Source organism: Saimiri boliviensis (assembly GCF_048565385.1).
Source record: "Saimiri boliviensis isolate mSaiBol1 chromosome 1 unlocalized genomic scaffold, mSaiBol1.pri SUPER_1_unloc_4, whole genome shotgun sequence".
NCBI classification, from domain to species: Eukaryota; Metazoa; Chordata; class Mammalia; order Primates; family Cebidae; genus Saimiri; species Saimiri boliviensis.
Genome location: NW_027412487.1, coordinates 118,307 through 145,367, shown reverse-complemented (window position 1 = coordinate 145,367; position 27,061 = coordinate 118,307). Strand labels below are relative to the sequence as shown.

The window sequence follows — 27,061 nt, the reverse complement described above, 5'->3', positions numbered from 1 at the left end:
CCTCAGGGCCAGGACACGCAGCATCTCACCCACCCAACACCCCTCCCCAGGGCACCTCTCCTCCGAGGGTCAGATCCCAAGCTCACAGAACAGGCAAGAAGGGCCTCAGAGCACCCCCAGAGCAGTGAGTGCCTGCTTTCCCGGGACACAGACCTCTCTAGCTCAGAGCCCTTTCACGTGGGGGCCAGCTTCTCGCCAAGCCAAGGCCCGGAGGCCCCAGCCCCTGGAGCACACAGGCGGCCGTGGGCCATCCACAGGCTGCGGGGAGCCAGGCAGGTGCTCTCTTAAGAGGCAGCTGCACCCATTCCACGCCGCCCTGCAGACCTTCGTTCCATAGAGTTGGGGATCCCAGTGCACAGATCATGTCGTGTTCTGATGCGTGAATTTCAGGTTCTCATTCAACATTAGACGGCCACGCACAGTTCCCACGCTGCTGGCTGGTGTCCCCGTTACCGGCTGCAGAACCTCTCAAGGTCTGGCCCTCTCCTAAGGCGCTAAGCCTGCAGCAGGGTGTCCGGGTTGTTTTCTGACTTGTGGCTGCCAGAAACATCCTCCAGGATCCAGCCTTTGCAGTTCACTTGTTCTTTACGAAGCCATCTGTCTGGTGTTGTGTGGAAAGGTTTGGTTCTCAGCAGAGGGAGGTGTCGTTTGTTCATGGAGTCTCAAAGAGAGCAGGGAGGGGGCCGGGGGTGGGGGGGGACAGACACCAAATTCTGAGTTCAAATCCCAGCTCGGCCACTTTCTAGGTATGCAGGTTTGGACATGTGACATGACTTCTCAGTTTCCTCGTTTGTAAAACGGCACCGTGATCCTTTGCCCAACAGTCCCTCAGCTCACTGCCCTCCATGCCCAGCTCTAGGGCACTGCACGGAGGGGCCCTGGCACTGGCACCTGAAGACCCGGCTGTGCGCCTGCTGGAAGGTGACTTCCAGGAATCCTCTTGGATTGTTTAAGGAACAGGGCAAGAATCCAGCTGAGAGGAGCTGAGTTCACGTGGTCACCGCAAGTGTTTCCTTTCCTCTTCCCCCTTTAAAAACGATTCCATAGTGTGGTTTAACTTTTATTCTTATCTGTTCTATATCCACACAGTTTAAAGAACTACCCTCCCCTTCCTGCTCACCAGAAGTACACCTTCATTCTGAATCCTGGCGTTTACCCCATGGGGATCCCTGGAGGTCTGCGTGGCCTCCTGCCAGGCCCGCCCAGGCCACACCCCACACCTTCCACCCCACGTCCCTCCCGTAGTCCACGGTAAAACTGGGTTCAATCAGTGGCAGTTCCGCATGCTAACGGCCACACTACGGATGTTGATGTTCTAGCGGTTTGTAAATGCTACGGGAAACTGAGCCTCCTAGAGAAGCATGATCACATACGTGGCCCTCGCTGGGAAACATTCTCCTGTGTTCCCAGCATTTAGTCCCTGCCTTATTTTTTCTTGATTAGTTTTCTAAGTATTTGTCACCTATCCCTAACTCTGCTTCCACCTGTCAACTCTCCTCTCAACATGGTAAACACACAGGACTCTCTGTCCACTGTCTTCCCGGGGGTGGCCTGCCCCTGCCTGCCAGGCCAGGATTCCCAGGAGTCATAGGAAACAAGGCTGGAGGGGAAGAGGGTGGGGCTCGGGGGCCTGGTGGCCACAGCCAGGGCTTCGGCAGGGCCCCCAGTGGGTTCTGAGCAGGGTCCAACTCAGCTTTGATGGGGTGGCCCCAGCCGCTGTACTGGGCCTCTTAGGAATCCAGGCGAGAACAAGGCCCTTCTGGTCTGGGTGGTCACAGCAGAGCTGGCGGGACAGTCAGCTTCTGTGAGAATTTGCAGAAGTCAGTAGGACTGGAGCTGGGATGGGAGGAAGGAGGGAGCCATCGACTGACCCCAGGATGGAGGATGAGGGGTGAAGTGGGAGGGTGGGGTGCTGCTACGGGACAGACCTGAGCTTCTGTGGGGCCACACTGGGTCTGATGTCTCTTGGGTGTTCCAGTGAGGTGCCAGGTGGGGCTCTGGACCATCCCTGTCCCTGAGTTCTGAACTGTGTCCACGTGGTCTGCGTGGTAGGTGTGGCCACTTTCATTCTCTGTGCTCGGTGCTCTGTGGCCCCTCGTTCCGCTAACGTCATGAATTTACCCACAGCTGCTTCCCTCGGTTTCCTCTGCTCTCCTGCCTGAAACCACCACATTTCGCACACCGGACGCCTGCCCCAGCCTGCTGACTTTTTTCTCTTTCTTCTCCTGTTTTTCATCTCTTGGTCTTTCTGTTCTTTTTCTGGGAGACGTCCTTTAGCCCCTCCCTTAGGGTTTTTACCCAGGCTGCTGTATTCCGACCCTCCCGGCACCCTTTTGTGTTACTGGGATGCTCTTTCTCAGGGCGGCTGGTCCCGGACTCATGGGAGCTGTCGCATCCCTTGTTACCCTGGGTGGTGTTGACTGGGTCGTTGGGAGTCTCTTCCCTCTGCACAGCCTGGCTGCCTGCGGCTGTTCTGCTGGTTGTTTCAGACTACACCTCTCCGGCTAGAGGCTGTCCTCCAACGTCTGGTCATTCCTGACTGCTCCTGCTGCCCACCTGCCGCTAGGATGCTACCTGAGCCAAGGCACAATGGGACCCCTGCTTACTGGGGGACTGGCCATTTCTCGGAGACTGCACCCTCCCCCCATGGCCACCTTCGCAGAGCTGTGGCCAAGGACTGCAGGAGCTGTCACCCTGACCCATGTCCTGTCTCCAGGTGTGTGACCCCGACTGAGTTCTTCAACTTCCCAGGAAACCAGAAATGGCTGTAGGGACAGAAATTTGCTCACACACGTCCTGGGGCCGAAGGTGGCGTAATCCCAATGTGAGACGCCCTCCTCAACTCTTCCTCCTGCCCTTCCCCTCCTGAGTCCCCTGGCTGGAAACACCATTCAGCCTGCTGAACTCTGAAAGGAGACGGAACTCTGACCCCAGATCAAGCCTGTCCCAGTGGCAGAGGCCTGGACTCTCCTTTTCTGTGTAATACCTAGCAGGGTGGCAAGCAGGGCACTAGAAGTTCGGGTCTTCCCCTCATGCTCTTCTTCTTAATGTCCCCCAGATCCAGCTCCATCCTACCAGGAAAACCAGCCTCAGGCCCCTGAAGTGCCCTTTTCCGAGCTTCCCAAGGACACAGCTGCTGTCATAACAATCATCAGCAGAAAGGAAGAGGGCCTGGAAAATAATACACTTACAACAGAACGCGTGCAAGACTCTGCTGATATTTACTTATTTATTTATTTAAAGACAGTCTTGCTCTGTCCCCCAGGCTGGAGTGCAATGGCGCAATCTCGCTCACTGCAACCTCCACCTCCTGGGTTCAAGCGATTCTCCTGCCTCAGCCTCCTGAGTAGCTGGAATCATAGGCACCCACCACCGCACCAGGCTAATTTTTGTGTTTTTAGGGGAGACGGGGTTTCGCCGTTGGTCAGGCTGGTCTTGAATCCTGACCTCAGATGACACGCTTGCCTCAGCCTCCCAGTGTTGGGATTACAGGTGTGAGCCACCGCACCCAGCCGATAATTTGTACTACTGTTTACCAGTACGTGTCTTTGTGTTATCTGTATTTATTTTAGGGGGGAAAAATCCCCTACATTTCAGCCAACTGGACTTCGTGTCTGGCTTTAAATGTTTTCCGCCACTGTCCACCCAGCAAACAGTCTAGCTTCATATCCGTATCCTTGTTCCCAAGTTCCTTCCAGAAGAGATTCTCAGACAGGGTCCGTTTGTTGTCGTTTTTGAGGCGGAGTCTTGCTCTGTTGCCTAGGCTGGAGTGCAATGGCACGATCTCAGCTCACTGCAACCTCTGCCTCCCGGGTTCAAGCGATTCTCTTGCTTCAGCCTCCCGAGTCGCTGGGATTACAGGCGCCCGCCACCGCCTGGCAATTTTATTTATTTATTTTTGGTATTTTTAGTAGAGACGTGGTTTCACCATGTTGGTCAGGCTGGTCTCGAACCCGTGACTTCGTGATCCGCCGCCTGGGCCTCCCACAGTGCTGGGATCACAGGCGGGAGCCGCCGCGCCCGGCCGAACGCCGTCCTTTTAAAATCGAACCTTGGCGCCGGCCTGTAACCCAGCTACTCCGGAGGCTGAGGCCGGAGAATCGCGAAACCCGGGCGGCGGAGGCGGCAGCGAGCCCAGGTGGCGCCATTGCAGCCCGGCCCGGGCGGCAGAGCGAGGCTCCCCCTCGGCAAATAAACAGCATCAGCCCGGAGCTCCCACCCGGCCCAAACCCCAGGGAGCCCCCTCCGGGAGGAGAGGGCGAGGCCCAGCAAGCCGCGTTCGGAGCGGTCCCGCGCGCCGTTCGGATCGGGACAGCCCCGGGGCAGCGTCCGGGGACCACGATGCCTGCCGCGGCCACGGCTGCGAGACGCCCGCAGCCCCGACCCAGCCGTGATGGGACAGACGGGACCGGAGGGGGAACGCGCGCGCCCGGAACCCGCCACCGCGGCGCCGCGCCGGGTGGGGGCGCGCTTGGGCAACGGACGCGCCGCGCCGGGGAAGCCGTTGGGCGCCGGAAGCGGTTCCGGTCCGACCCCGGCGCGCGTGCGGCGGCGGAGAGGAAGCGCTCGGGCGAGGCAGGTCCCGCACCCCAGCCGCGCGGCCGTCCCGTAGGTGAGGGCGGCAGAGCCCACGGGGCCGCGGCGGGCCGGCGGGGCGCGGAGCTCTCGGGGGCGCGGCTCCCGCGCCCGTCCCCGGCCGCCGCTGGGCTGGAACTGTGGCGCGGCCGCTTCCCGGCGCTCCGCCTGGGGCCGGGCGTCGGGCTTCCGGGGCCCCCGAGCCTCTGGCGTCCCGTGGGGAGCGGGGGACGGGGGAGAAGCTGTGCGGACGCCGGGCCCGGTGAGACCGTCGAGCCGGCGGGGTCCGTGTTCAGGCGTCCTCAGAGCGAGTCGTGTCGGGCCGGGTCCAGAATAGATTCGCTTCCGCTTCTCCTTGGGCCTGCGGAATTCGCCCTCGCGGTCCTCCCCGCCTGCGTGGTCGCTGCGTGCACCCGGTCGCGCGGGGGGCTCGGGTTCAGGGCAGACCCAGCTCCTGAGCAGACGGCGGCCACGTGCGCGGGGAGTGTTGAGAAGGCGCAGCCGGCCGCCAGTTCCCTCCAGAAGGGAAGGCTTCAAAAGGGCGAGGCCCGCTGCAGCGGGGAGTTGCTGTTGCCGTCCTGAGTCCAAATTCCACGGCGCAGGCCGGGTGCAGTGGCTCGTGTCGGGAGGCCCAGCATTTTGGGCGGGAGAGGCAGGAGGATCACTTCTGGTCAGGAGTTCAAGGCCAGCCTGGGCAGCATAGGGAGAACCTTGTCTCTCCAAAAAAATGCAAAAATTAGCTGGATGTGGTGGCGTACTCCTGCAGTTCCAGCTATTCAGGAGGCCAAGGCGGGAGGAGCGCTTGAGCCCAGGAATCCGAGGCTGCCATGGTCCTTGACAGCACCATTGCACTCTAGCCTGGGCGGCAGAGCAAGACACTGTCTCAATAAATAAATAAAATTGAAAAATAAGAGGTGTCATTTGAACTAGGTTTGGAAAAATGATTAGGAATTTGCCGAAAAGGGAACGATTTTAGGGTTGGGAACACAGATTGTGTTTGGGGCGTCATGTTGCTTTCTCAGCCTGGGAGAGGTTTACATGCTGGGCCCAGGAGCACAGGTGTCTGGCGGTGGACCATGGGCACCCCGGAGCTTTATAGCAAAGGAGTGACCTGATCGTATCGTGACGCGTGGCCCCGGCTAGTGCTCCTTCCGCAGGTGTTGGGGACGTAAGATGTGGCTTCCCTTGCTCTGGCCCCTTTGGCTGTGAACCTTCTCAAGGCAGACAGAAACAGCGAATGAAACTGTGTGCTTGGGATAGCTGTAAGCGCCACCTTTCCAGATGGCATTTTTAAAATAGTATTTTTCTTCCTAAAATGTATATGGGTTTCAAGTATGTTTTTCCCTGTTGGTTTTCTTGATTTGAGTGCACTGCTCATGAATGCAATGTGAATGTCTGTTACTTAAAAGTGTAATTTTGAAAACAGCCCCCCAAACCACAGGTGTCATGCTGAAATGCACCCCGCCCCACCGGCCCAGCACAGCCCTTTTCTGCCCTATAGCCCCGTCAGGGCAGTAGACAGGAGGAAGTGCTGGCGTCCACTTCAAACACAAGGTCTGGAAGGGATGGGTGGGTCAGGTGTGGGGGTGAACAGGTCAGGTGTCATTTTACTCATTTTGAAACAGCCCCTTCATTTGAATGCCAGTGTCGTTCTGATCAAGGGATTTTTGTTGTGAGGCTCTGCGGGGAGCACGCAGCCCAGCATGGCGGCTGTTTGTTTTCTGCCTGGCCTGTGCTGGAGCGTTTGTTTATTCTCACGTGACCCTGTGAGGCAGGTCTAGTGATTGTCCCATCTTATTGGTGGAAAGCAAAGGGCTAGACCAGTGAGAAAATTGGGACAAAGGGAGCGGCCATTCAAGCTGAAGTCTGTGGCAACTCTAAGCTCTGCTGTGAGCCTGTACCCTACTCTGAGCTCTGGACTGGGAGTTGTTCAGGAAGACCATGCATGGCCATCTGCCCTGAGCAGAGTCTGCCTGCTTATTCAAGGCAGGGCTCTGATCCGATAACCTTGAGGATTCGACCTCTGTGCTGAAAAGAATTGTGGTTGAGTGCTCCATGGCCTCAAGCCTGAGGACCTTCAAAGCTGGCTTGATGGGGTTGTTTGCATCTCTCACATGCTTGGTGGAGAATAAATCAGCACCTCTTTGGAGGGGACTTTGTCAGTGTTTCTCAAAATTAAAGATGGCCCAGTAATGTCACTTCCCAGCATCTGTGCCCTAGACATCCTGAGTGAGCACAGCTGTGGGTGCCAGCACTCCCGTGCCCCCAGCAGATGCTGGCTCAGCGGCCCCTTCTCACCCTCCATAGGAAGCCTTCCCCCCACCCACTCCGTCCCTCCTGCCCATGGCCTCTCCTCACAGCGCATGGGCTCTGTGGGAGCTGAGGCCATCTCACACAGGGCCAGTCGCCTCTGTCACCTCCCAGGGGTGGGTGGCAGGAGTGCCCACCATGTGCAGGGCTCTGGACTCTGCCCAGGAGAGCAGCAGTTTCTGCTCAGCCTGCACTTCTGAGTTGGCCCAGCCAGGCTGCACATGCCAGCATCACCGGCTCCACCGAGCTCTGGATTTTGTAGGGAATCCGGTCTTACTCTTCCACGGCTTCGCGCTGCAGGATGACCCAGGAATTTGTAGAAATGCCGAAAGCGGGGCTGAGCCCTGGTAGTGTGTGCTGTGTGTGCTCAGTGTGTGTACAGCATGAGCCTGAAGTCGCTTTGTGAGAACTCGGTTCTTTGTGGTCTGCAGAAACCTCTTCTGAGCAGCAGCTTTGGTTAGAGGAAAGCCGTCCTCTACCCTTGCTGTCCTGCTGTCATGTTGAGGGACAGCTGCAGACAATGACAGGCACCGTCTGTTTCCACCGTGTCGCTGGAGCACCCCAGAAAGTCCCATGCCCTGCAGCATGCGCTCCAGACACGCCCTGTGGCTGCCAGCAGCAGGACTCCAGCCCAGAAACCCTCAGCCCCCACTCAGTTTCCATGTGGGGGTCCTTCGTGTCCCTGTGCCCCACACCTGTAACGCAGTGCAGAATTGGTTGGAAGTGAGGAGGAGGTGCGGTGGGGCCGCTCGCGTTTACTGCTTTCTGAAGCTGGCACAGCCCACATGCCAATCTTGTGTCTCGTCTCTGGTCAAGCTCCATTGTTTTCTTGCCGATCTCTGGGTTTCTCTATGGTAGCAGAGTCCAGAGGGGTGGGCGGACCAGCCATGGCCCTGACTCTAAGCAGCTGTGGAGGGCAGAGCGTGGTGCCCATGTCAGGAGGTGATGTGGGCTGCAGGGTTGACCGTCGGGTAGAATTCAGAGAATCCTTGCACAGGACATCCAGGCAGTCCCTGGAGCTGTGCTGAGTTCAGGGCCCTGTGGGGCTGCTTTTCCTCCTGCCTTGGTCAGAGGTAAGGGAATCCCTTTGCTGGCCGGGACAGGGGGCTTCACTAAGAGCCAGGCTAGCGGAGAAACCAGACACCCCAATCAAACACGCAAAAACCAAGGCCAGTAGTTGAGTGTCTGAAGCACGAAACATACTTTGGTTCTGACCGTTTTTGTTGTGGAGTTTGTTTTGTTAAACTGCAAAGTGTTGTGTATGGTTTCAAACTAAGAGCAGAAAACAACTTCAGTGCAAACCACAAGCAGCAACATGGTAACTTCCCCAGCAGGTTAATGAAGGAGATGTGCTGGAGAGCCTGCCGGGCATGGGACACAGATCCATGGTGACTTTCCCCAGCAGGTTAATGGAGATGTGTTGGAGAGCGCCTGCCGGGCATGGGGCACAGATCCCGCAGGGGGGCATGGCTGCTCGGGGAGTGCCTGTCGCAGAGAAGACAGGGTCGTGGGGCACTGCCGTCTGGAGACGAGGCTTGCTGCTTTCTCTTACAGTGTTGTCTTGAGTTTGGAAAGGAACATCTTTCCCCTCCCCATGGAGTGTTGAGTGTTATGCCTGCGGGAAGTGTGAGACACGGGGCCTGGGACCTCAGCTCAGATGCCCGCTGGCAAGTGTTCTCGCCGGCCTTCCAGGTTTCAGCGCCGGGCGCAGTGGCCGCCCCAGGAGGATGAACAGTGTCGGTGCCTCCACCTCTTTGTGCCTCTGCACCTGCCTAAGCAGCTGTGCCCGCTGCTCCTGTGAACTGGGAGCTCCCCTTGGCTTTTCTGTCTGGCTCAGGAGGGAGTGACCTTGAACTTGGCCTCCTTTGTTTTCCTGTGTGTGAGCAAGTGGTAGCCTTGTTTACTGAACACAGTGTTGAATGCAAAATTCTGAGATGAAACCTAACCTAATATGCATGTATTAAATGGAAACATCATTGTCAAAATCATGCTGTTCAGAGTCCCTGGGAACCAAGTGGGCGACGACTGTGCTTCAGCCCCAGTCCCAGGACGCTGTCAGACCGAGGGCTCCTGAGCACCCAGTGGGTGCCTCCCCCAGGCCCAGGACGCTGTCAGACCGAGGGCTCCTGAGTGCTGAGTGGGTGCCTTCCCCAGGCCCAGGGCGCTGTCATACCGAGGGCTTCTGAGTGCCCAGTGGGTGCCTCCCCCAGGCCCAGGACACTGTTAAACCAAGAGCTCCTGAGTGCTGAGTGGGTGCCTCCCCCAGGCCCAGGACACTGTCAGACCGAGGGCCCCTCAGCACGCAGTAGTAGCAGAGACGGGGTGCTTCCCCAGGAAGGGAGGCAGACCAGCCTCTTCTTACTTCAGAGGCTTAGGCAGGGACAGCGGGGGTCCTGAAGGAGATGTGAATTTAGGGGCTGAAACCAGGGGTGAGCGGCTGTTTGCCTCAGCAGGTGGTGTCAGCGCTGGGAAGGACACTGTCAGTTCTGTCTGTAAAGAGCCTGAGAAAGCTGACTGTCTCATGCCCTCGTGAGTAGAGCGAAGCTTCAATCATAAAGGCCAAGGAGGCAGGAGGCTCATGGACGGTGCCGCCCCGTGGCCTCGCTCTGGGTTGTGGGCACTCTGCCCTTGACCTGTGTTCGTGTCCTGAGACCGTGTTCCAGGCGGTGTCCTCTGGTGGCAGGATGCCAGCCCCCATGTGTTACGAGCAGTGAGCCGACAGGCAGAGGCGCTGTGGTCTGTTCTTGGTCTCTTTTCTCTGAACAAGGAATTGCAGCAGAAAGCGGGCCCGCCATGGCCCCTCCCAGGGCATTCTTGCTCCTTGAGGATTTATTTGTTATTTAGTACTAGTTAAGTTTTTGTGGGGAGAGGGGAGAATTATAGTTGAACCTAAAATACATTCTCTAGCCCTGTGAACTGCCTGATTTAAAGCTCGATTTGGCTAGGTGCAGTGGCTCACCCCTGTAATCCCAGCACTTTGGGAGGCTGAGGTGGATAGATCACCAGAGGTCAGGAGTTGGAGACGAGTCTGGTCAATGTGGCGGACCCCACCGTCTCTACCAACAGTACAAAAATTAGCCGGGCATGGTAGTGTTCACCTGTAATCCCAGCTATTTGGGAGGCTGAGGCAGGAGAATCACTTGAACCCAGGAGGCAGAAGTTGCAGTGAGCCGAGATGACACTATTACACTCTAAGCTATGTGACAGAGCAAGGCTCCGTCTCAGATAGATAGACAGATAGACAGAGCAGGTAAGACTCCATCTCAGATAGGAAAGTGGGGGGAGAGAGAGAGAGAGCGCGCGCGTGCGCATGGCTCACACCTGCTCACTGCAGCTCACTGCAATCCAGGACTTTGGGTCAGCCTGGGCAACACAGCTGACCTTGTCTCTACCAAAAAAAAAAAAAAAATGCTGAGTGTGGTGTCACGTGCCTGTGGTTCCAGCTACTCAGGAGGCTGAGGCTGGAGGATTGCTTGAGCCCAGGAAGTCAAGGCTGCAGTGAGCCATGATTTTGCCATTACACTCCAGTCTGGGTGACACACCAAGACCCCATATCCTAAAAATAAAAGAAACCAGCCTTGGCCACCTCACCACAGTTCCACTTCGCACCTGTGTGAGAGGTGCGTGAGAGAAGCCCCGGGGTCTTGGTGTCCCGGCCACACCTGTTGTGGGGAGGGCCCAGGCAAGCTGTTCACACTTCCTCCTCTCACTTGGGGTTTTCCAGGCTCAGGATTCTAAAAACTGTCATTCAGATGTAACTTCAGGTATAGAACTTTCTATGCTTCTCCTTGGTTTTACCTAGTTTATTTCATTGTTTAGAATCTTGTGTGATGTGGGAATCCTTAAACTAATGAAGCTAGATAGAAGGCTGAGATGCTGGGCATGTGCATTCCAGCGGCGTGGGCGTGGGCGTGGACGGGGTATGAAGGCTGGACATTGTCCAGTGCGCTGCCTTGTGACGGACGGCAGGTGCAGCAGGCGTACCTGGCTGGGGCCTGGGGAGGTGTTTAAATCCTGCCTTGGCTGGGTCTAGATGGCCAGTTGGGCACTCACATGCTGTGCCTTGCCTTTCTCCAGGTCGCCCTTGGGACGCCTGTCAGGATGATGCCACACCCTGTGAAGCTGACCTTCCGGCGCCTGGCCTGTGCCTTGGCCTCCTGCCGTCTGGCTCCTGCAGGACACAGAGGAAGTGGCCTTCTGCACACAGTCCCCGTGGCCCCCTCAGAGGGGACCACCCCGGTGTTCACCCGTGCCCTGGGCTTTGGGGACAGAACCGCCCTGGTTGACCAGCATGGCCACCACACGTACTCAGAGCTTTATTCCCGCAGCCTTGGCCTGTCCCGGGAGATCTGCAGGCTCCGCGGGTGTGTTGTGGGGGGCCTCCGCCAGGAGAGGGTCTCCTTCCTGTGTGCGAACGACGCCTCCTACGTCGTGGCACAGTGGGCCTCGTGGATGAGCGGCGGCGTGGCAGTCCCCCTCTACAGGAAGCACCCTGCGGCCCAGCTGGAGTATGTTATCTGCGACTCCCAGAGCTCGGTGGTCCTTGCTGGCCAGGAATATCTGGAGCTCCTGAGCCCGGTGGTCCGGAAACTAGGGGTCCCGCTGCTGCCTCTCACACCAGCAGTCTACAGTGGAGCGGCGGAGGAAGTGGCAGAGGGGCCAGTCCCGGAGCAGGGGTGGAGAGACCAGGGTGCCATGATCATCTACACCAGCGGGACCACAGGCAGGCCCAAGGGCGTGCTGAGCACACACTACAACCTCAGGGCTGTGGTGAGTGCCACCCCGCGCCTCCGTGGCACCCGTCACAGTGCAGTGCTCTGTGTGGACTCCGGGCTGGAAGCTCTTCTTTTCCTTCGCTTTTCTGTGGAGTCATTCATGGTTGTCACCATCCTGCAGACCTGTGTGAGGTGCCCAGACACGGCCCGCAGGGCGTGGCTGCCGGCCTCACTGGCTGTGCAGGATGCCTCTGGGAGTGACCAAGCACAAAGGGGCGGGCAGGGACAACACCTTCCGGTGTAGAGGGATTGAGGGGCTGCTACTGACCCCACCAGGACCATGTGCCATGAGGTCAGAGGAACCCCTCACTGCCTGTGATGCTGAGGGACTTTTCAGAGGCAGCCACGTGCTCAGATGCGTGGTGAGGACCCCACGTACACCCATGTCTCACTCATTTCTGTGTCCTGTGGTGGCCTCAGTCACATCTTCACGGAACTCTAGAGCCAGGTCACTTACCTGTCACTTGTATCCTGCTTTCTTCCAAAAGTACCCATGTGTGTCATAAAGTCTCTCATGCAATTGAAGCAATTAAGTAAAAATGAGAGCTCAGAACCACGACAGGGAGGGTAGGAAGTGGACCCTATGGAGTGGCTTGGCACAGGCACCATGAGCATGGAGGTGACGACAGTTCACGAATCAGCAGAGCTCTGCGTGGGCAGTGCTGTGGCTGAGCCAGTGGTTGGGCCGGGAGTCTAGATTCTAGTCTGAATGGCGCTGGGTCCCTGAGTCCCAGGCCTGCGCAGGGGCGGAGCTGGGGATGGCACTGCTGGGTCATGGCTCCATCTGCCTGGTGTTTGCAGAGCCACTGCACCACCTTCTAAATTCCGTAAAGCCTCTGGCTGGGTATGGCACTGTCCTCTGTCCCCAGAGTCAGCAAGTGACCCAGCAGATCTGTTGTGGCTTCTTCGTCATCTTGAGAGGGGAGCAGCAAAGAGCCAGGCTTCTTCCCCGTTCCTCAGCTGGGGACCCAGAGCTCCCATCCCTGAGCCCGGGTCTGTGTGCTCCTGCGGGCCACAGCCTCTCCCTTCCTCAGCTGGGGACCCAGAGCTCCCGTACCTTAGTCTGGGTCTGTGTGTGCTGTTGCGGGCCACAGCCTCCCCCTTCCTCAGCTGGGGACCCAGAGCTCCCGTCCCTGAGCCCGGGTGCTGCTGCGGGCCACAGTCTCGCTCCTGCTCTCAGCTGCGCTCTCATCCCCTGCAGGTGACTGGGCTGATCCACAAGTGGGCATGGACCAAAGACGACGTGATCCTCCACGTGCTCCCGCTGCACCACGTCCACGGTGTGGTCAATGCGCTGCTCTGCCCGCTCTGGGTGGGCGCCACCTGCGTGATGATGCCCGAGTTCAGCGCTCAGCAGGTGAGTTGGGTCACGGCTCCTGGCAGCGCCCTCAGAGCAGGTTCCTTTCCTGGTGTGCAGTAGTCCGTATCCACAGGGCACGTGCGACAAGACCGCAGATGCCAGGGCCTTGGGAAGCATGGAACCCTGTGCTTCCAAGGCTTTTTGCTATGCATGCGTACCTGTGATAAAACTTCGTTTCTAAGACACAGTAAGAGATGAACAGTTAATAACAGAAGTTATAACCATGTACTGTAGTCAGAGTTAGGTGGCAGCGTTCTTTCTCTTCGAAATACCTTCCGGTACTGTGCTCCCCTGTTTTCAGACTGCAGTGGGCCTCACGTCGCTGAGGCCATGAACAGAGACTAGGTGACCCGGGTGACTGCAGGTGCTGCTGGCCGGGGGTTCCTGGGCCGCCGCAAATGCTCACACACCTGGTTTAACACAGTGCGAGTTTGTTCTTAAGTGCTGGGAAGCCAGGAGTCTGAGCTGAGTCTTGCACAGCTGATGCTGCGTGTGGTGGGGCTGCTCTGTCAGGAGGCTCCAGGGCAGAGTCTGTTCCTGCCTCTTCCAGCGTCTGGAGCTGAGAGGCTTCCTGTCTCCCTGGCTCTAGCTGCTTCACGGCCAGCTCTGCTTTTGGAGGCACATGGCCTTCTCTCTGTGGTGAGTGCTCGCTCATCTTCCCTTTGCACGGCTGTGTGGATATTCCAAGATAATCTCCTGTCATGAGGTCCTTCGCTTCATCTCCCTGCGGTTGCCGCCACTTTGTGAGGTGACACCTTGGAGATCCAGGGCGCATGGTGTGGCCTCTTGAGCTGTGCTGTGGCCACTGTGGCAGCTTTTGGTTACTCCAGAGTACTGGCCCAGCCGGAGGGCTGCTGCAGAGCCTCCCTGCCTCCCTCTGCATCGCCACCTCTGTAGTCTTCCTCGACACAGGCAGAGCGGGGAGGATGCACACTGGGCACGCAGAGCACCGGGTAGGACGCTCATCCCCGAGCTGCAGAGCACAGCCTTGCCTGTGCCGGGCGCTGTGTCCGGGGCAAGTCAGGGATGCTGCTTTGGAGAGAAATGACCCGGGCTTGAGGCAGGACTCTGCAGCGTCAAGCCCCTCCTGTCAGTTGGGGATGGCGGAGGCTTTTAGGAGCTGCTGTGGCCTGCATGCATTTCAGAGATGGGGGTGGCTTTTAGGAGCTGCTGTGGCCTGTGTGCATTTCAGAGACAGCGGTGGCTTTTAGGAGCTGCTGGGACCTGCCTGCATTTCAAAGATGGCAGTGGCTTTTAGGGGCTGCTGTGACCTGCATGCATTTCAGAGATGGAGGTGGCTTTTAGGGGCTGCTGTGACCTGCGTACATTTCAGAGATACTGGTGGCTTTTAGGGGCTGCTGTGGTCCTGCATGCATTTCAGAGATGGCGGTGGCTTTTAGGAGCTGCTGTGACCTGCATGCATTTCAGAGATGGGGGTGGCTTTTAGGAGCTGCTGTGGCCTGTGTGCATTTCAGAGACAGCGGAGGCTTTTAGGAGCTGCTGGGACCTGCCTGCATTTCAAAGATGGCAGTGGCTTTTAGGGGCTGCTGTGACCTGCATGCATTTCAGAGATGGAGGTGGCTTTTAGGGGCTGCTGTGACCTGCATGCATTTCAGAGATACTGGTGGCTTTTAGGGGCTGCTGTGGTCCTGCGTGCATTTCAGAGACGGCGGTGGCTTTTAGGAGCTGCTGTGGCCTGCATGCATTTCAGAGATGGGGGTGGCTTTTAGGAGCTGCTGTGGCCTGTGTGCATTTCAGAGACAGCGGTGGCTTTTAGGAGCTGCTGGGACCTGCCTGCATTTCAAAGATGGCAGTGGCTTTTAGGGGCTGCTGTGACCTGCATGCATTTCAGAGATGGAGGTGGCTTTTAGGGGCTGCTGTGACCTGCGTACATTTCAGAGATACTGGTGGCTTTTAGGGGCTGCTGTGGTCCTGCGTGCATTTCAGAGACGGCGGTGGCTTTTAGGAGCTGCTGTGACCTGCATGCATTTCAGGGAAGGCAGTGGCTTTAGGAGCTGCTGTGACCTGCCTGCATTTCAGAGATGGCAGTGGCTTTTGGGGGCTGCTGTGACCTGCATGCATTTCAGAGATAGGGGTGGCTTTTAGGGGCTGCTGTGGTCCTGCATTCATTTCAGAGATGGCGGTGGCTTTTAGGAGCTGCCGTGACCTGCATGCATTTCAGGGAAGGCGGTGGCTTTTAGGGGCTGCTGTGGCCTGCCTGCATTTCAGGGAAGGTGGTGGCTTTTAGGAGCTACTGTGACCTGCCTGAATTTCAGAGATGGCGGTGGCTTTTAGGGGCTGCTGTGACCTTCATGCATTTCAGGGATGGCGGTGGCTTTTAGGGGCTGCTGTGGCCTGTGTGCATTTCAGAGATGGTGGTGGCTTTTAGGGGCTGCTGTGACCTGCATGCATTTCAGAGACGGCAGTGGCTTTTAGGGGCTGCTGTGGCCTGTGTGCATTTCAGGGATGGCGGTGGCTTTTAGGGGCTGTTGTGGTCCTTCGTGCATTTCAGGGAAGGCAGTGGCTTTTAGGGGCTGCTATGGCCTGTGTGCCTTTCAGCTGACAGCATGTGAGAGCCACTCGCCAGGCTGCAGAGGGCACAGGGGGCTGAACTTGAGCCCGCAGGAAGGACAGGACAGGGCATGTCACAGGTGCAGTGAAGCGGAGACCTCAGGTGAGGCTGTGGATGCTTACTGACCTCCACCCTTAAAACATGCCTTTTATTCACAGGAAAATGCCTTTTATTCACAGGAAAAAAATGTCTAAAAAGTGAATGTGGGAAAACCCCTTAGGTTTGGATCGCGTCATGATCTTTCTCATCAGAGTGCTATTCTCTTCAGCGGAGGAGCCCACCCCTGAGTCCAGGTGCCCGGGGCTGGGCTCCGGTTCCATGCCTGGCTGTCCTGCAGGGCAGACGTCCTAGCTAGAGGAGGCACAGCCCTAAGCCCAGAGCACAGCAGCCAGCAGTGGCCGGCCGCACACTCCCGCTCTCACCAAGGACGCTTCCTGTCTGAAGTTTTTCTGGCCCCCTCGAAGGCTGTGTGGAGCTGTGGGGCCTTTGACTAGGAGCTCAGGACTCGAACCCTACTCAGATGTGACTTCCTCTGCAAAGGGGCTGTTCAAGTGGATGCTTCCTGCTCTGCTATTCTCACGTGCGGCCCCGCCCACCTCGCCTCTGCTGCTACAGCTGAGAGGCTGGTCCTCTCCACCGCCAGGCGCCCGGCCTCACACAGTGGCTGGAGGTGGAGAGCAGGCAGCTCATCTGGCCTTCAGCCTTTCATTGGAAAACACGGGCCCTGGCTGCATGAGCCTGAGGGGTGTGTAGGAGGGCCTGTCCTGGCTCCCCTGCGGGAATATGGCTGAGTGGCCCGACCTTCCTTGTGGCTGTCTCCTATGGCGAGTGCCCGGCATGGACACAGCTGTCTTGGGTGAGCGTCTGCTGAGTCGAAGTGATTTTGTTGCAGTGAGTTCCCCGGGCGTGCACTGTGGGTGGCTCAGCACCTGCTGTGCAGGGACCTTCGATGCCTTTACTGTGTCTCTGGGGGCCCCGGCGTCTGTGCCTGTGACTGGGCCCCTCAGCTTGCCCCACCTTGGCCCCTGCTCCTTGGCAACCTGGCCTAGAGCCTCTGTCGGGGCCTCCCGGACACTGACAGTGGCTGGTCTGCCATGCTCACTTGGACAGAGGCAGTGACGGCTTTTGTCGTAGACGTGCCAGGATGTGTGCAGCCAGCAGGGGCAGAGGCAGAGGTCTCCCAGGAGCCCAGGACAGGTTGGTTCTGTCCTCCGGAGTAGAGTGTGTCACCCTCAGGGCGAGAGGCAGGTGGGTGCAAGTGCTGGTGCAGGCCGGCTGTCGCAGATCCAGATTTCCTCCGCTGCCTGCTTCTCCAGCGCTGTGTGAACAGCAGCACCTGGCCTTCCCAGTGCCCACAAGCACACGGCTGGGGAGCTACTGCTCTGACATCTCTGTTCAGAGGCATCTGCCATGGGGGTCCCTGTCCTCAAGTCTGTGCTCAGAGAGCCCATCTGCCCTGGGCTCTCTGCTGGGGAGTATTTGCCCTGGGGTCTCTGCCCTGGGCTCTCTGCTGGGGGTCTCTGCCCGGGAGTGTCTGCCCTTGGCCCTCTGCCCTGGAGTGTCTGCCCTTGGCCCTCTGCCCTGGGTTCTCTGCTGGGGGTCCGCTGTCATCTTCCTGACACTGCAGACTGGCTGGTTAGTGGATACAGGGAAAAGTCTCAGACCTTCACTGTTATTGACACTTGGGATTTTCTCTAAACTCTGCCCTGAAAACTTAATATTTAAACAAATTTGATGCTGTGGCTACAAAAGATTGCAACTCTTTCACAAACTTCGAGTTTCAGGGTTTTTCAGCTTTAGAAATTTATATTTGTAAAATCCAGCTGTCAGCATGATTGAATGTTGGAGTTTTGTCTAAGACTATCTTTAAGAATGTGTATGATACAAGCGTGGGGCGAGCAGAAACCTGCAATGGGTTTGTGGGTTTCAGGATCTCAGGCGCAGTATCTTCAGGTCATCTTGCTGCATGGGTGGGGGGTGTCAGCATCTGCAGGTGACGGATGGGGCTGGGGGACAGGAGGATGGTGGGTGTCGGTGTCTGCAGGTGACGGATGGGGCTGGGGGACAGGAGGATGGTGGGTGTCAGTGTCTGCAGGTGACGGATGGGGCTGGGGGACAGGAGGATGGTGGGTGTCAGTGTCTGCAGGTGACGGATGGGGCTGGGGGACAGGAGGATGGTGGGTGTCAGCGTATGCAGGTGATGGATGGGGCTGGGGGACAGGAGGAGGACGCTGAAAGATGAATGTGCAGCCACAGCCTCTGGAGCTCAGAGTCACCGCTGATGAGGCAGCAGAGGCTCCCATCAGTCACTTGTCTCTGACAGCGCTGCCCTGGCTGAGTCCTCAGGGTGGCAGCGTGCACTTGGGAGAGCAGGGCAGTGAATCAGGGCAGGCCGGCTGGGAGTGCCCTGTGTGGGAACTGCCGTCTGGTGGGGTATGTGCTGTGGCAGCTCAGGTTAGAGCAACAGGCGTGTTCCTGCCACTTCGGAAGCACTTGGTGGTAGTGAAGTGTTCTGGCGCCCTTTGGGGGCTCCCAGCCTTACAGTGCTGCTGGGAACTGTGGCAGCGCATTGGGATGTGCTGGAGGAAGGAGGTCATGCTTGGCTCTCAGTGCCCTTCTCTAGGGCTGCAGCTGCCTGCCGAAGATTTGGATGAATTCCAGAAAAGGCATTCCTTCCGGGCCTGTCACCTCTGTGGGCTCCCCGCCCTCAGCCTTGTCCGGCTTCGTGGGTGCTCCCCGTCCTTCAGCCTTGTCTCGCTTCACGGGTGCTCCCCACCCTCAGCCTTGTCCCGCTTCGCGGGTGCTCCGCGCCCTCAGCCTTGTCCAGCTTCGCGGGTGCTCCCCGTCCCTCAGCCTTGTCCCGCTTCACGGGTGCTCCCCACCCTCAGCCTTGTCCCGCTTCGCGGGTGCTCCGCGCCCTCAGCCTTGTCCGGCTTCGTGGGTGCTCCTCGTCCCTCAGCCTTGTCCGGCTTCGCGGGTGCTCCCCACCCTCAGCCTTGTCCCGCTTCGCGGGTGCTCCCCGCCCCTCAGCCTTGTCCCGCTTCACAGGTGCTCCCTGCCCCTCAGCCTTGTCCGGCTTCGCGGGTGCTCCCCGTCCCTCAGCCTTGTCCGGCTTCGCGGGTGCTCCCCGCCCCTCAGCCTTGTCCCGCTTCGTGGGTGCTCCCCGCCCCTCAGCCTTGTCCCGCTTCGTGGGTGCTCCCCGCCCCTCAGCCTTGTCCTGATTCGCAGGTGCTCCCCGCCTTGTCCCCCTGTGCACGTACTCTCCGCCCCTCAGCACCGTCCCACTACACGTGTTCTCTGTGTTTCAGTGTTGCTTGTGCTTCCGGTTCACTGCACTGTTTTATAGTTTCTCCGAGTGCTGCATCATATGGGTCTGTTCTTTTAGCATTGCTGTGTTGTATTTTGTAATATGCATGTGCCACAGTGTGCTTTTCCCTTCTCCTGTTGAAAGACTTTAGACTGTTTTGTTTGTGGCTATTAGAAAGAACAGTTGCTGTGAACATTCTCATGTAGGTATCATCATAGATGCTGCTTGGATCCATGCGTCCTGGTGCCAGCTTACAGGCTAGGCATGGATTTCATTTTTGTTGAAACTGCCAAAGTTCTCAAACATGGTTGCGTATTTCATATGCCCATCAGCCCCATTCTGCTGGTACCAGTTTACTGTATGAGTCCGTGTGACGCTGCTGATAGAGAAGGCTGGGAAGAAAAAGAGCTCTAATTGGCTTCACAGTTCCACATGGCTGGGGAGGCCTCAGAATCATGGCGGGAGGTGAAGGGCACTTCTTCCATGGCGGAGGCAAGAGAAAATGAGGAAGAAGCAAAAGTGGAAAGCCCTGATTCAGTTTCAGGAGAATAGCAGGGGAAAGACTAACCCCCATCATGCAGTAACCTCCTCCCCGTGTTCCTCCCACAACATGTGGTCATTCTGGGAGATACAGTTCAAGTTGAGATTTGGGTGGGGACACAGACACACCATATCAGGAGTCCTTACCCTTTTTTAAATTCCCCATGTGTGTCCTCTCTGCTAGCTTCGTCTGCTCCTGCAGACGTTCCCCGAGGAGGCACAGTGCTTCCCCTCGCGATTTTCCTGCAGCCTGGACAACTTCTTTTCGGCAGTTCTCGTTCTGCAGCTTCGCTGACGACAAATCCCTCAATATTGTTTCACTCAAAACGTTTTTATTGCACCTTCCCTTTTCAAAAACAGCTCTATCAAGATACAGTTCATGTACTGTAAAATTCACTGTCGTAAATTATAAACTGCGTGGCCGTTACCTCAAACCGGTGTCCATTTTTCGTCAGTCCTTCCCACCGTTCCCAGCCCCTTGCAACCACGAACCTGCTTTCTGCCTTCGACATTCCTTGTCGTAGATGGCAGTGCATGCACCCAGGCCGTGTCACCTGCAGCCTCCTTTCCAGCGTCCTTCGTTTGTAGGGTGCTCTCCTGTGTGTTGGTCGCTTATTCCAGAATAGCACTTTATCCTGTGGACATACCACATTTTCTCTATCCCTTCACCATCTTGTGGGCATTTGCACTGTTTCCAGTCTGGGGCTGTATGAATCATGGTGCCATGAGCATTTGCATATAAATCTCTGTAGAAGTGTTTGCATTGATCTTACATGGACACATAGGGGTAGAGTTGATGGGTTGTATGGTGAGTTTCTGTCTAATGTTTTTAGAGACTGGCAAACTGGCCGGGCGCAGTGGCTCACAGCTGTAATCCCAGCACTTTGGGCAGCCGGGCAGGCGGATCATCTGAGATCAGGAGTTGGAGACCAGCCCGGCCAACATGGTGAAACTTCATCTCTACTGAAAATACAAAATTAGCTGGCTGTGGTGGCACACCCCTGTAATCCCAGCTACTCAGGAGGCTGAGGTAGGAGAATCAATTGAACCCAGGGGGCGGAGGTTGCAGTGAGCCCACCAACATCGTGCCCTTGCTCTCCAGCCTGGGCAACAGAGCAAGACTCTGTCTCAAAAGGGAGAGAAATGAAACTGGGAAACTGTTTTCCAAGATGGTTGTATTGCTGTACATTCTCAACAGTGGCATATGAGAACTTCCGTGTCTTTACGCCGCATCAGCACTTCTCATTGCCTTCAACTCTTGTTCCTAATGACTACTGATGTGGAGCTCTTTTTTTTTTTTTTTTTTTTTTTTTTTTGAGACAGAGTCTTGCTCTGTCATCCAGGCTGGAGTGCAGTGGCTTAGTCTCAGCTCACTGCAGTCTCCCACCTTTCGGGTTTCAGTGATTCTCCTGTCTCAGCCATCTCAGCAGCTGGGATTACAGGCATGCACCACCACGCCCAGCTAATTTTTTGTATTTTTTTACAGACAGAGTTTGGTCATGTTGGCCAGGCTGGTCTCGAACTCCTGACCTCAAGTAATCTGCCTGTCTCAGCCTCCCAAAGTGCTGTAATTGCAGGCATGAACTTCCGTGCCCGGCCAGATGTGAGCATTTTCATGTTTATTTTTACTTTTTTCTTTTTAAATGTTTTTTGTAGAGATACGGCCTCCCTATGTTGCCCAGGCTGGTCTGGAACTCCTGAGCTGAAGGCATCCTCCCACCCTGGCCTCCCATAATACCAGGGTTGCAGGCGTGAGCACTGCGCTCAGCGCTGTTCTTTTTTGCATCCATTTGCAGTCTTTGGTGAACTGTCTAGTGAAATCTTCTCACCATTTTTTTTTTTTTTTTTTTTTTTTTGAGACGGAGTTTCGCTCTTGTTACCCAGGCTGGAGTGCAATGGCACAATCTCGGCTCACCGCAACCTCCGCCTCCTGGGTTCAGGCAATTCTCCTGCCTCAGCCTCCTGAGTAGCTGGGATTACAGGCACGCACCACGATCCCGAGCTAATTTTTTGTATTTTTAGTAGAGACGGGGTTTCACCATGTTGACCAGGATGGTCTCGATCAGTCGACCTTGTGATCCACCTGCCTCGGCCTCCCAAAGTGCTGGGATTACAGGCTTGAGCCACCGCGCCCGGCTTCTCACCATTTTTTGATTGGTCTATATGTCTTCTCAATGAGTTGTAAGAGTTCTCTGTGTATTCTAGATACAAGCCTTTTTTCAGATGTATGGTTTGCAAATATTTCCTCCAACTCTGGCTTGTCTTTTTATTTTCTTAGTATGTCTTTTGAAGCACACATTAATTTTAACGAAATTCATTCTGTCAAAAAAAAAATTTTAAATAAATTCATTTTATCAATTTTTAAACTTTATAGATCATGTTTTCTGTATCTCATCTAAGAAGTCTTTGCCAAACCAAAGGTCGTGTCATGGAGATACTTGCTTTTGTTTTTTCTTAGTCGTTTTCTAGTTCTGGCTCGCATCTGGAGGTTTCTGACCCACTGTGGGTTAATTCTGCATGTGGTGTGAGGTGGAGACTAAGATTCATACCTCTGCATGGAGCTCTTCAGTGTATCAGTGCCGTTTGTGAGAAGGATTATCCTTTTATCTGCCCCTATTGGTGACTTGACGTCTTTGCCAAGAATCACTTGCCCACATATGCATTGGTTTATATCTGGACTCTCAATTCTGTTCTGTGGATCTGTTGTCTAATCTCACACAGCATCATACTGTGTTAATTACTTTTGCTTTACAGTCACTTTTGGAGTTGGGAACTATGTGTCTTCACCTTTAATCTGCCCTTTGAAATTTATTTTGGATCTTCTGGGTCCTTTGCCTTTTTATGTAAAACATAGGATAAGTGTATCAATTTCTGTAAAATACAGCTTGCTGGAATTTTGGGAAAGATTGCTTTGAAGCTGGAGCTCAGTGTGGGAAGAACTATCTTCACGACGTGGAGGTGTCGCATCCACCAGCCTGGCCTCTCTCCCTCCGCTCCTCTGTTCTGTCTCCCTCCCCTGGACTGCACCTGTCACGGGTGCTGCATGCCTCCCTCGTTCTGGTCGCCTCCTATGCCCTGCTTGTCTGTGTCTTTGCTTTTCTGTCTGCACTTCAGCCTAGATCCCATCCACTGACCTGTGCCTGACTTCTTTACTCTTTTCTGCTGTGTCTTGTTATTAGGTCTGTTGAATGAATCTTCATTTCGGAGCTTCTGTTTTCAGTTTTATGATTTTTTGCGGTTCTGCTTTTCTTTGCAGTTCTCCATTTCCCCATGTTCATCTTTTCTTCTGAATTCCTTAATCTGGTTATTGCAGGTACATGAAGGCCTTGTGTGGCAATTCTGGCTTCTGGATTTCCTGAGGCTCTGCTCTGTTCCTCTTCCCTTCAATTTGGGGTCACATCTTTGTTGCCTTACATGCTTTGTAACGGTGAAGGGTTCCAGTCTTTGTCTTTGTCTTTGAAAGAATGATGTCATTTCTTCCCTGGAGATTCCTGCCTTTCTGTGCCAGGGAGCACGGGGAGGCTCTTATAACTGCAGTCCAGTGAGGAGGGGGATGGGCCGGGGATGAACAGTGAGGACGGGGATGGGCCGGGGATGGACAGTGAGGAGGGGGATGGGCCGGGGATGGATGGTGATGAGGGGGATGGGCCGGGGCTGGACGGTGAGGAGGTGGGTGGGCCGGGGATGGACGGTGAGGAGGTGGGTGGGCCGGGGATGGACGGTGAGGAGGGCGGTGGGCCGGGGATGGATGGTGAGGAGGGGGGTGGGCCGGGGATGGACGGTGAGGAGGGGGATGGGCCGGGGCTGGACGGTGAGGAGGGGGATGGGCTGGGGATGGACGGTGAGGAGGGGGATGTGCCGGGGCTGGACTGCAGTGTCAGCTTTCATCGGCCCCAGTCTCAGTACTGTGTGGACGAGATCTTACCAGTGCGTCATGGGCTTCTGTTAGGGGCTGACCCCACAACACAAAGCGTGCCCTCTGCCCTCTGCCACAGCCATTCAGGGCTCCATGTGGAACATCTGCAGGTAGAGAGGGCCATGGAAGGAGCGTGGCTCACCAGCTCTTCCTGAAGCTTTATGGGCCACGCAGGAAACTGCTAATGAGTGAGGAACTTAAAACATATTTATATTTAAGCAAGAAATGTTTATTATGGAATAAAATATATTCACGTGACTCTTAGATAAAATACTTCACCTATTGACTAGTCACTGCCTGCCTCTCCATACTGGAAACCGTGCTAACTTGGGGTCTGTGGGTGGCCACCAGGGCCTTCTGCCAGCTTCCCCAAGGTGCACATCCCCCCTCCTCAGTGTTGCTGGAAGAGCCTGCTCTCCCCATGATGGCTCTCCCCCACCCCACGGTTGCTCTTCCCCCATGATTGCTCTTCTCCCTCCCATGATTGCCCTTCCCCCCCACAATTGCTCTTTCCTTTCCACGATTGCTCTTCCCCACCAAATTGCTCTTCCCCCTCCACAATTGCTCTTCCCCCCATCATTGCTTTCCCCCCCCACGATTGCTCTTCCCCCCCACGATTGCTCTTCCCCCCCATGATTGCTCTTCCCCCCATGATTGCTCTTCCCCCACCCCACAGTTGCTCTTCCCCCACAATGATTGCTCTTCCCCCACCCCACGGTTGCTCTTCCCCCACAGTGATTGCTCTTCCCCCACGGTTGCTCTTCTCCCTCCCATGATTGCCCTTCCCCCCACAATTGCTCTTCCCCCCCACGATTGCTCTTTCCCCGACACGATTGCTCTTCCCCTAATGATTGCTCTTCCCCTCTCCACGATTGCTCTTCCCCCCTCATGATTGCTCTTCCCCCTCCACGATTACTCTTCCCCCTCCATGATTGCTCTTCCCCCCCAATTGCTCTTCCCCCAAGGATCACTCTTCCCCCCCTTGATTACTCTTCCCCCTCCACGATTGCTCTTCCCCCAAGGATTGCTCTCCCCCCCTACGATTGCTCTTCCCTTCCCACAATTGCTGTTCCCCCAGTGATTTCTCTTCCCCCCCACAATTGCTCTTCCCCCCCCACGATTGCTCTTCCCCCTTCGTGATTACTCTTCCTCCTCCATGATTGCTCTTCCCCCAATGATTGCTATTCCCCTCCACAGTTGCTCTTCCCCTATGGATTGCTCTTCCCCGCCATGATTGCTCTTCCCCTCCCACGATTGCTCTTCCCCCAATGGTTCCTCTTTCCCCCCACGATTGCTTTTCCCCCCGACGATTGCCCTTCCCCCCAAGGATTGCTCTTCCCCTAAGGATTGCTCTTCCCCCCGACGATTGTTCTCCGCCCTCCACGATTGCTTTTCCCCACCAAAATTGCTCTTCCCCCCACATTGCTCTTCCCCCTCCACGATTGATTGTTCTTCCCCCTCCACGATTGCTCTTCCCCACCACGATTGCTCTTCCTCCCACATTGCTCTTCCCCCCCATGATTGCTCTTCCCCACCACGATTGCTCTTCCCCCCCACATTGCTCTTCCCCCCCCATTGCTCCTCCCCCCCACATTGCTCTTCTCCCCCCATTGCTCTTACCCCTCCACGGTTGCTTTTCCCCTTTCGGGCCAGACATAGTTGCCCCACACAAGGTGACTTCTGTGGGAACGGGTAAGAGGCTGAGGCACCGCTTTTATATGGGAGGCGCTGTGGACTCTTGACTGTGACCAACGAGAACGCCGTGCATGGAGCCGGGAGCCTCTGCTGTGGGTCTTGGTGCCTGCTTGCTCATCTTCTTACTGAGGGCTTCCTTTCCTCTGCAGGTTTGGGAGAAGTTCTTAAGTTCTGAAACGCCGCGGATCAGTGTATTTATGGCAGTGCCTACCATATACACCAAGCTGATGGAGTACTACGACAAACATTTTACCCAAACACATGTCCAGGATTTCGTGCGTGCCGTTTGTGAACAAAAAATCAGGTAAATGAAAAGAGCCCACTTTCCGTGCAGATAGTCTTAAAGAACAGCAGATAGAACTTCCTTCCAATAAAGCACTTCTGAGTTCTAGGAGGCAGCACTTTGCATTTCCTTTCAATGTTCTCCCTTGCCACCCGTCTATACAGGTATCTAGAATCTGTTCCACGTTGACTTCTGTCTGCATTCCGTGTCACTGTCTCTGTCTCTCAGGTCTCATTGTCTGTCTCTCATCTGTCTTATCTCTCCATCTCTCTGTCTCTGTCTTCTGTCTCTCCGGTCTTTCTCTCTGTCTCTTATCTCTTTATCCATCTGTCTCTCCATCTGTCTCTACCTTTCCATGTCTCTCTGTCTTCATCTGTGTGTCTTCTCTCTCTCCTGTCCGTCTGTCTCTCTGTCATGGGGTCTGAAGGACCAGGGTGAGGACAGTGACCTGAGCCACTGGCTCCTGCCTCCTGTGCCCACATGTGCACGGCACCTGCCTCCGCTCGGCGGTCCCTTTGCTCGGCAGTTTCTCTGCTTTTGCACGCAGCCCCGTGACCCCTCCTGCCTGGGGTGCGTTCTGCTGCTTTTCCTCCCATCCCTGCCCCTCCCTCCCAGCTCCCTCCCAGGGCCCAGCTGGTCTTTCAGGCCATTCAGTGGCGTTTGCTCTGCACTCTCGCATGAACCTGCAGGCCTGGGAAAGTCCCCTTTCCCTCGTGTCTGCTGAAGTGTGTCCACTAACTGGAGATGCATACGTGTGGCTCAGCGGGTCTCCGCACGAACCACGGCCCGCACTGCCCGCAGAGTCCTGGGCAGGGTTTTTTTCTGGTTGTGAGAGGCAGGAGTGGCATGGCGGGTGGACCGCAGGACGTGAACAGAAGGCTCAGCTTAACGCTGTTTCCAATGGGGTTATTGTGTGTCTGCGGCTGCCGTGCCACTCCCCCTCGTCCCCAGGAAGTGCCCAGGGAAGCAGCATGTGGTTGCTGGAGAGAATTCCGGGCTGTCAGGGCACACACCTGACCCTGCTTCCTCCCTTTGCTGTTCCCTTTCCCCTTTTCTGTGAGGCCGCCGAGACCATGGTTTTGCTGTGCTCCTCACTGCCTGCCCGAAGCCCCACCCTGGGGTGCCCTGGGGCAGGATAAGCAGTACATTTTACCAAGTCTAAGGAACCGAGGGCAAGCATGAGGTCAGTGAAGGACAGGATCCCGTGATTTCCGGGGTGACAGAGGCGATGAGACCTCGGCCATCTGGACTTCCCAGCCAGGGTCCTGGCCGTGCTGCCTCCTCAGAAACAGGCAGCAGGGACCCCTCCGCTCAAACCCAAACAAAATCGCCTTCCCTCTGCACGCAGGGGCTCTAACCCTCCCTCTGCACGTGAGGCTTTGGGAATGCTGTGAGGGCAGCATAGGACTCAGGGTTCATCCTGCCAAGCCTGAGCCGAGCCTGTGAGCTGAGCTGGCTCCCCATCTGTGGGCAGTTCTGAGCCCCTTGGGTGTGTCCGGCCTCATTGGGTGCTGCAGCAATTCCTCCATGTCTCCGTTCTCCCGTGGAGCCTGCGAGCTGAGCTGGCTCTATACCCGGAGGCGCCTGGCCGCAGCCGCCACACCATGGCTGTTCCCCTGTAGTCAGCTCCGTGATCAGCAGCTGTGCGCTCACTGCCGTTCTTGAGCATCGGCTGTGAGCAGCGTGGGAACTTTGGGGGGGGACACCACGGACCCTAAGCACATTGTT

The 27,061-nt window shown here is 56.2% G+C and overlaps 1 protein-coding gene across 9 annotated transcripts in view; it reads left to right on the top strand.

Moving 5' to 3' along the window:
- Positions 1-4,483: 4,483 nt before the first annotated feature.
- LOC141579874 (malonate--CoA ligase ACSF3, mitochondrial) overlaps positions 4,484-27,061 on the top strand; it is a 66,857-nt gene continuing 44,279 nt past the window's right edge. For 4 of the 9 annotated variants that reach the window (XR_012515857.1, XR_012515856.1, XM_074392475.1 and 1 more), the window contains exons 1-4: positions 4,485-4,608; positions 10,963-11,655; positions 12,862-13,017; positions 25,200-25,354. Coding sequence is in view for 5 of the 9 variants with exons in the window: in XM_074392475.1 (XP_074248576.1) it covers positions 10,987-11,655; positions 12,862-13,017; positions 25,200-25,354 (980 nt within the window). In the remaining 4 variants the exon portion in view is untranslated. Of the gene's footprint in view, positions 4,613-10,962; positions 11,656-12,861; positions 13,018-25,199; positions 25,355-27,061 lie in introns of those variants that run through there. The other 5 variants (XR_012515859.1, XR_012515858.1, XM_074392477.1 and 2 more) reach the window with 3 other exon arrangements.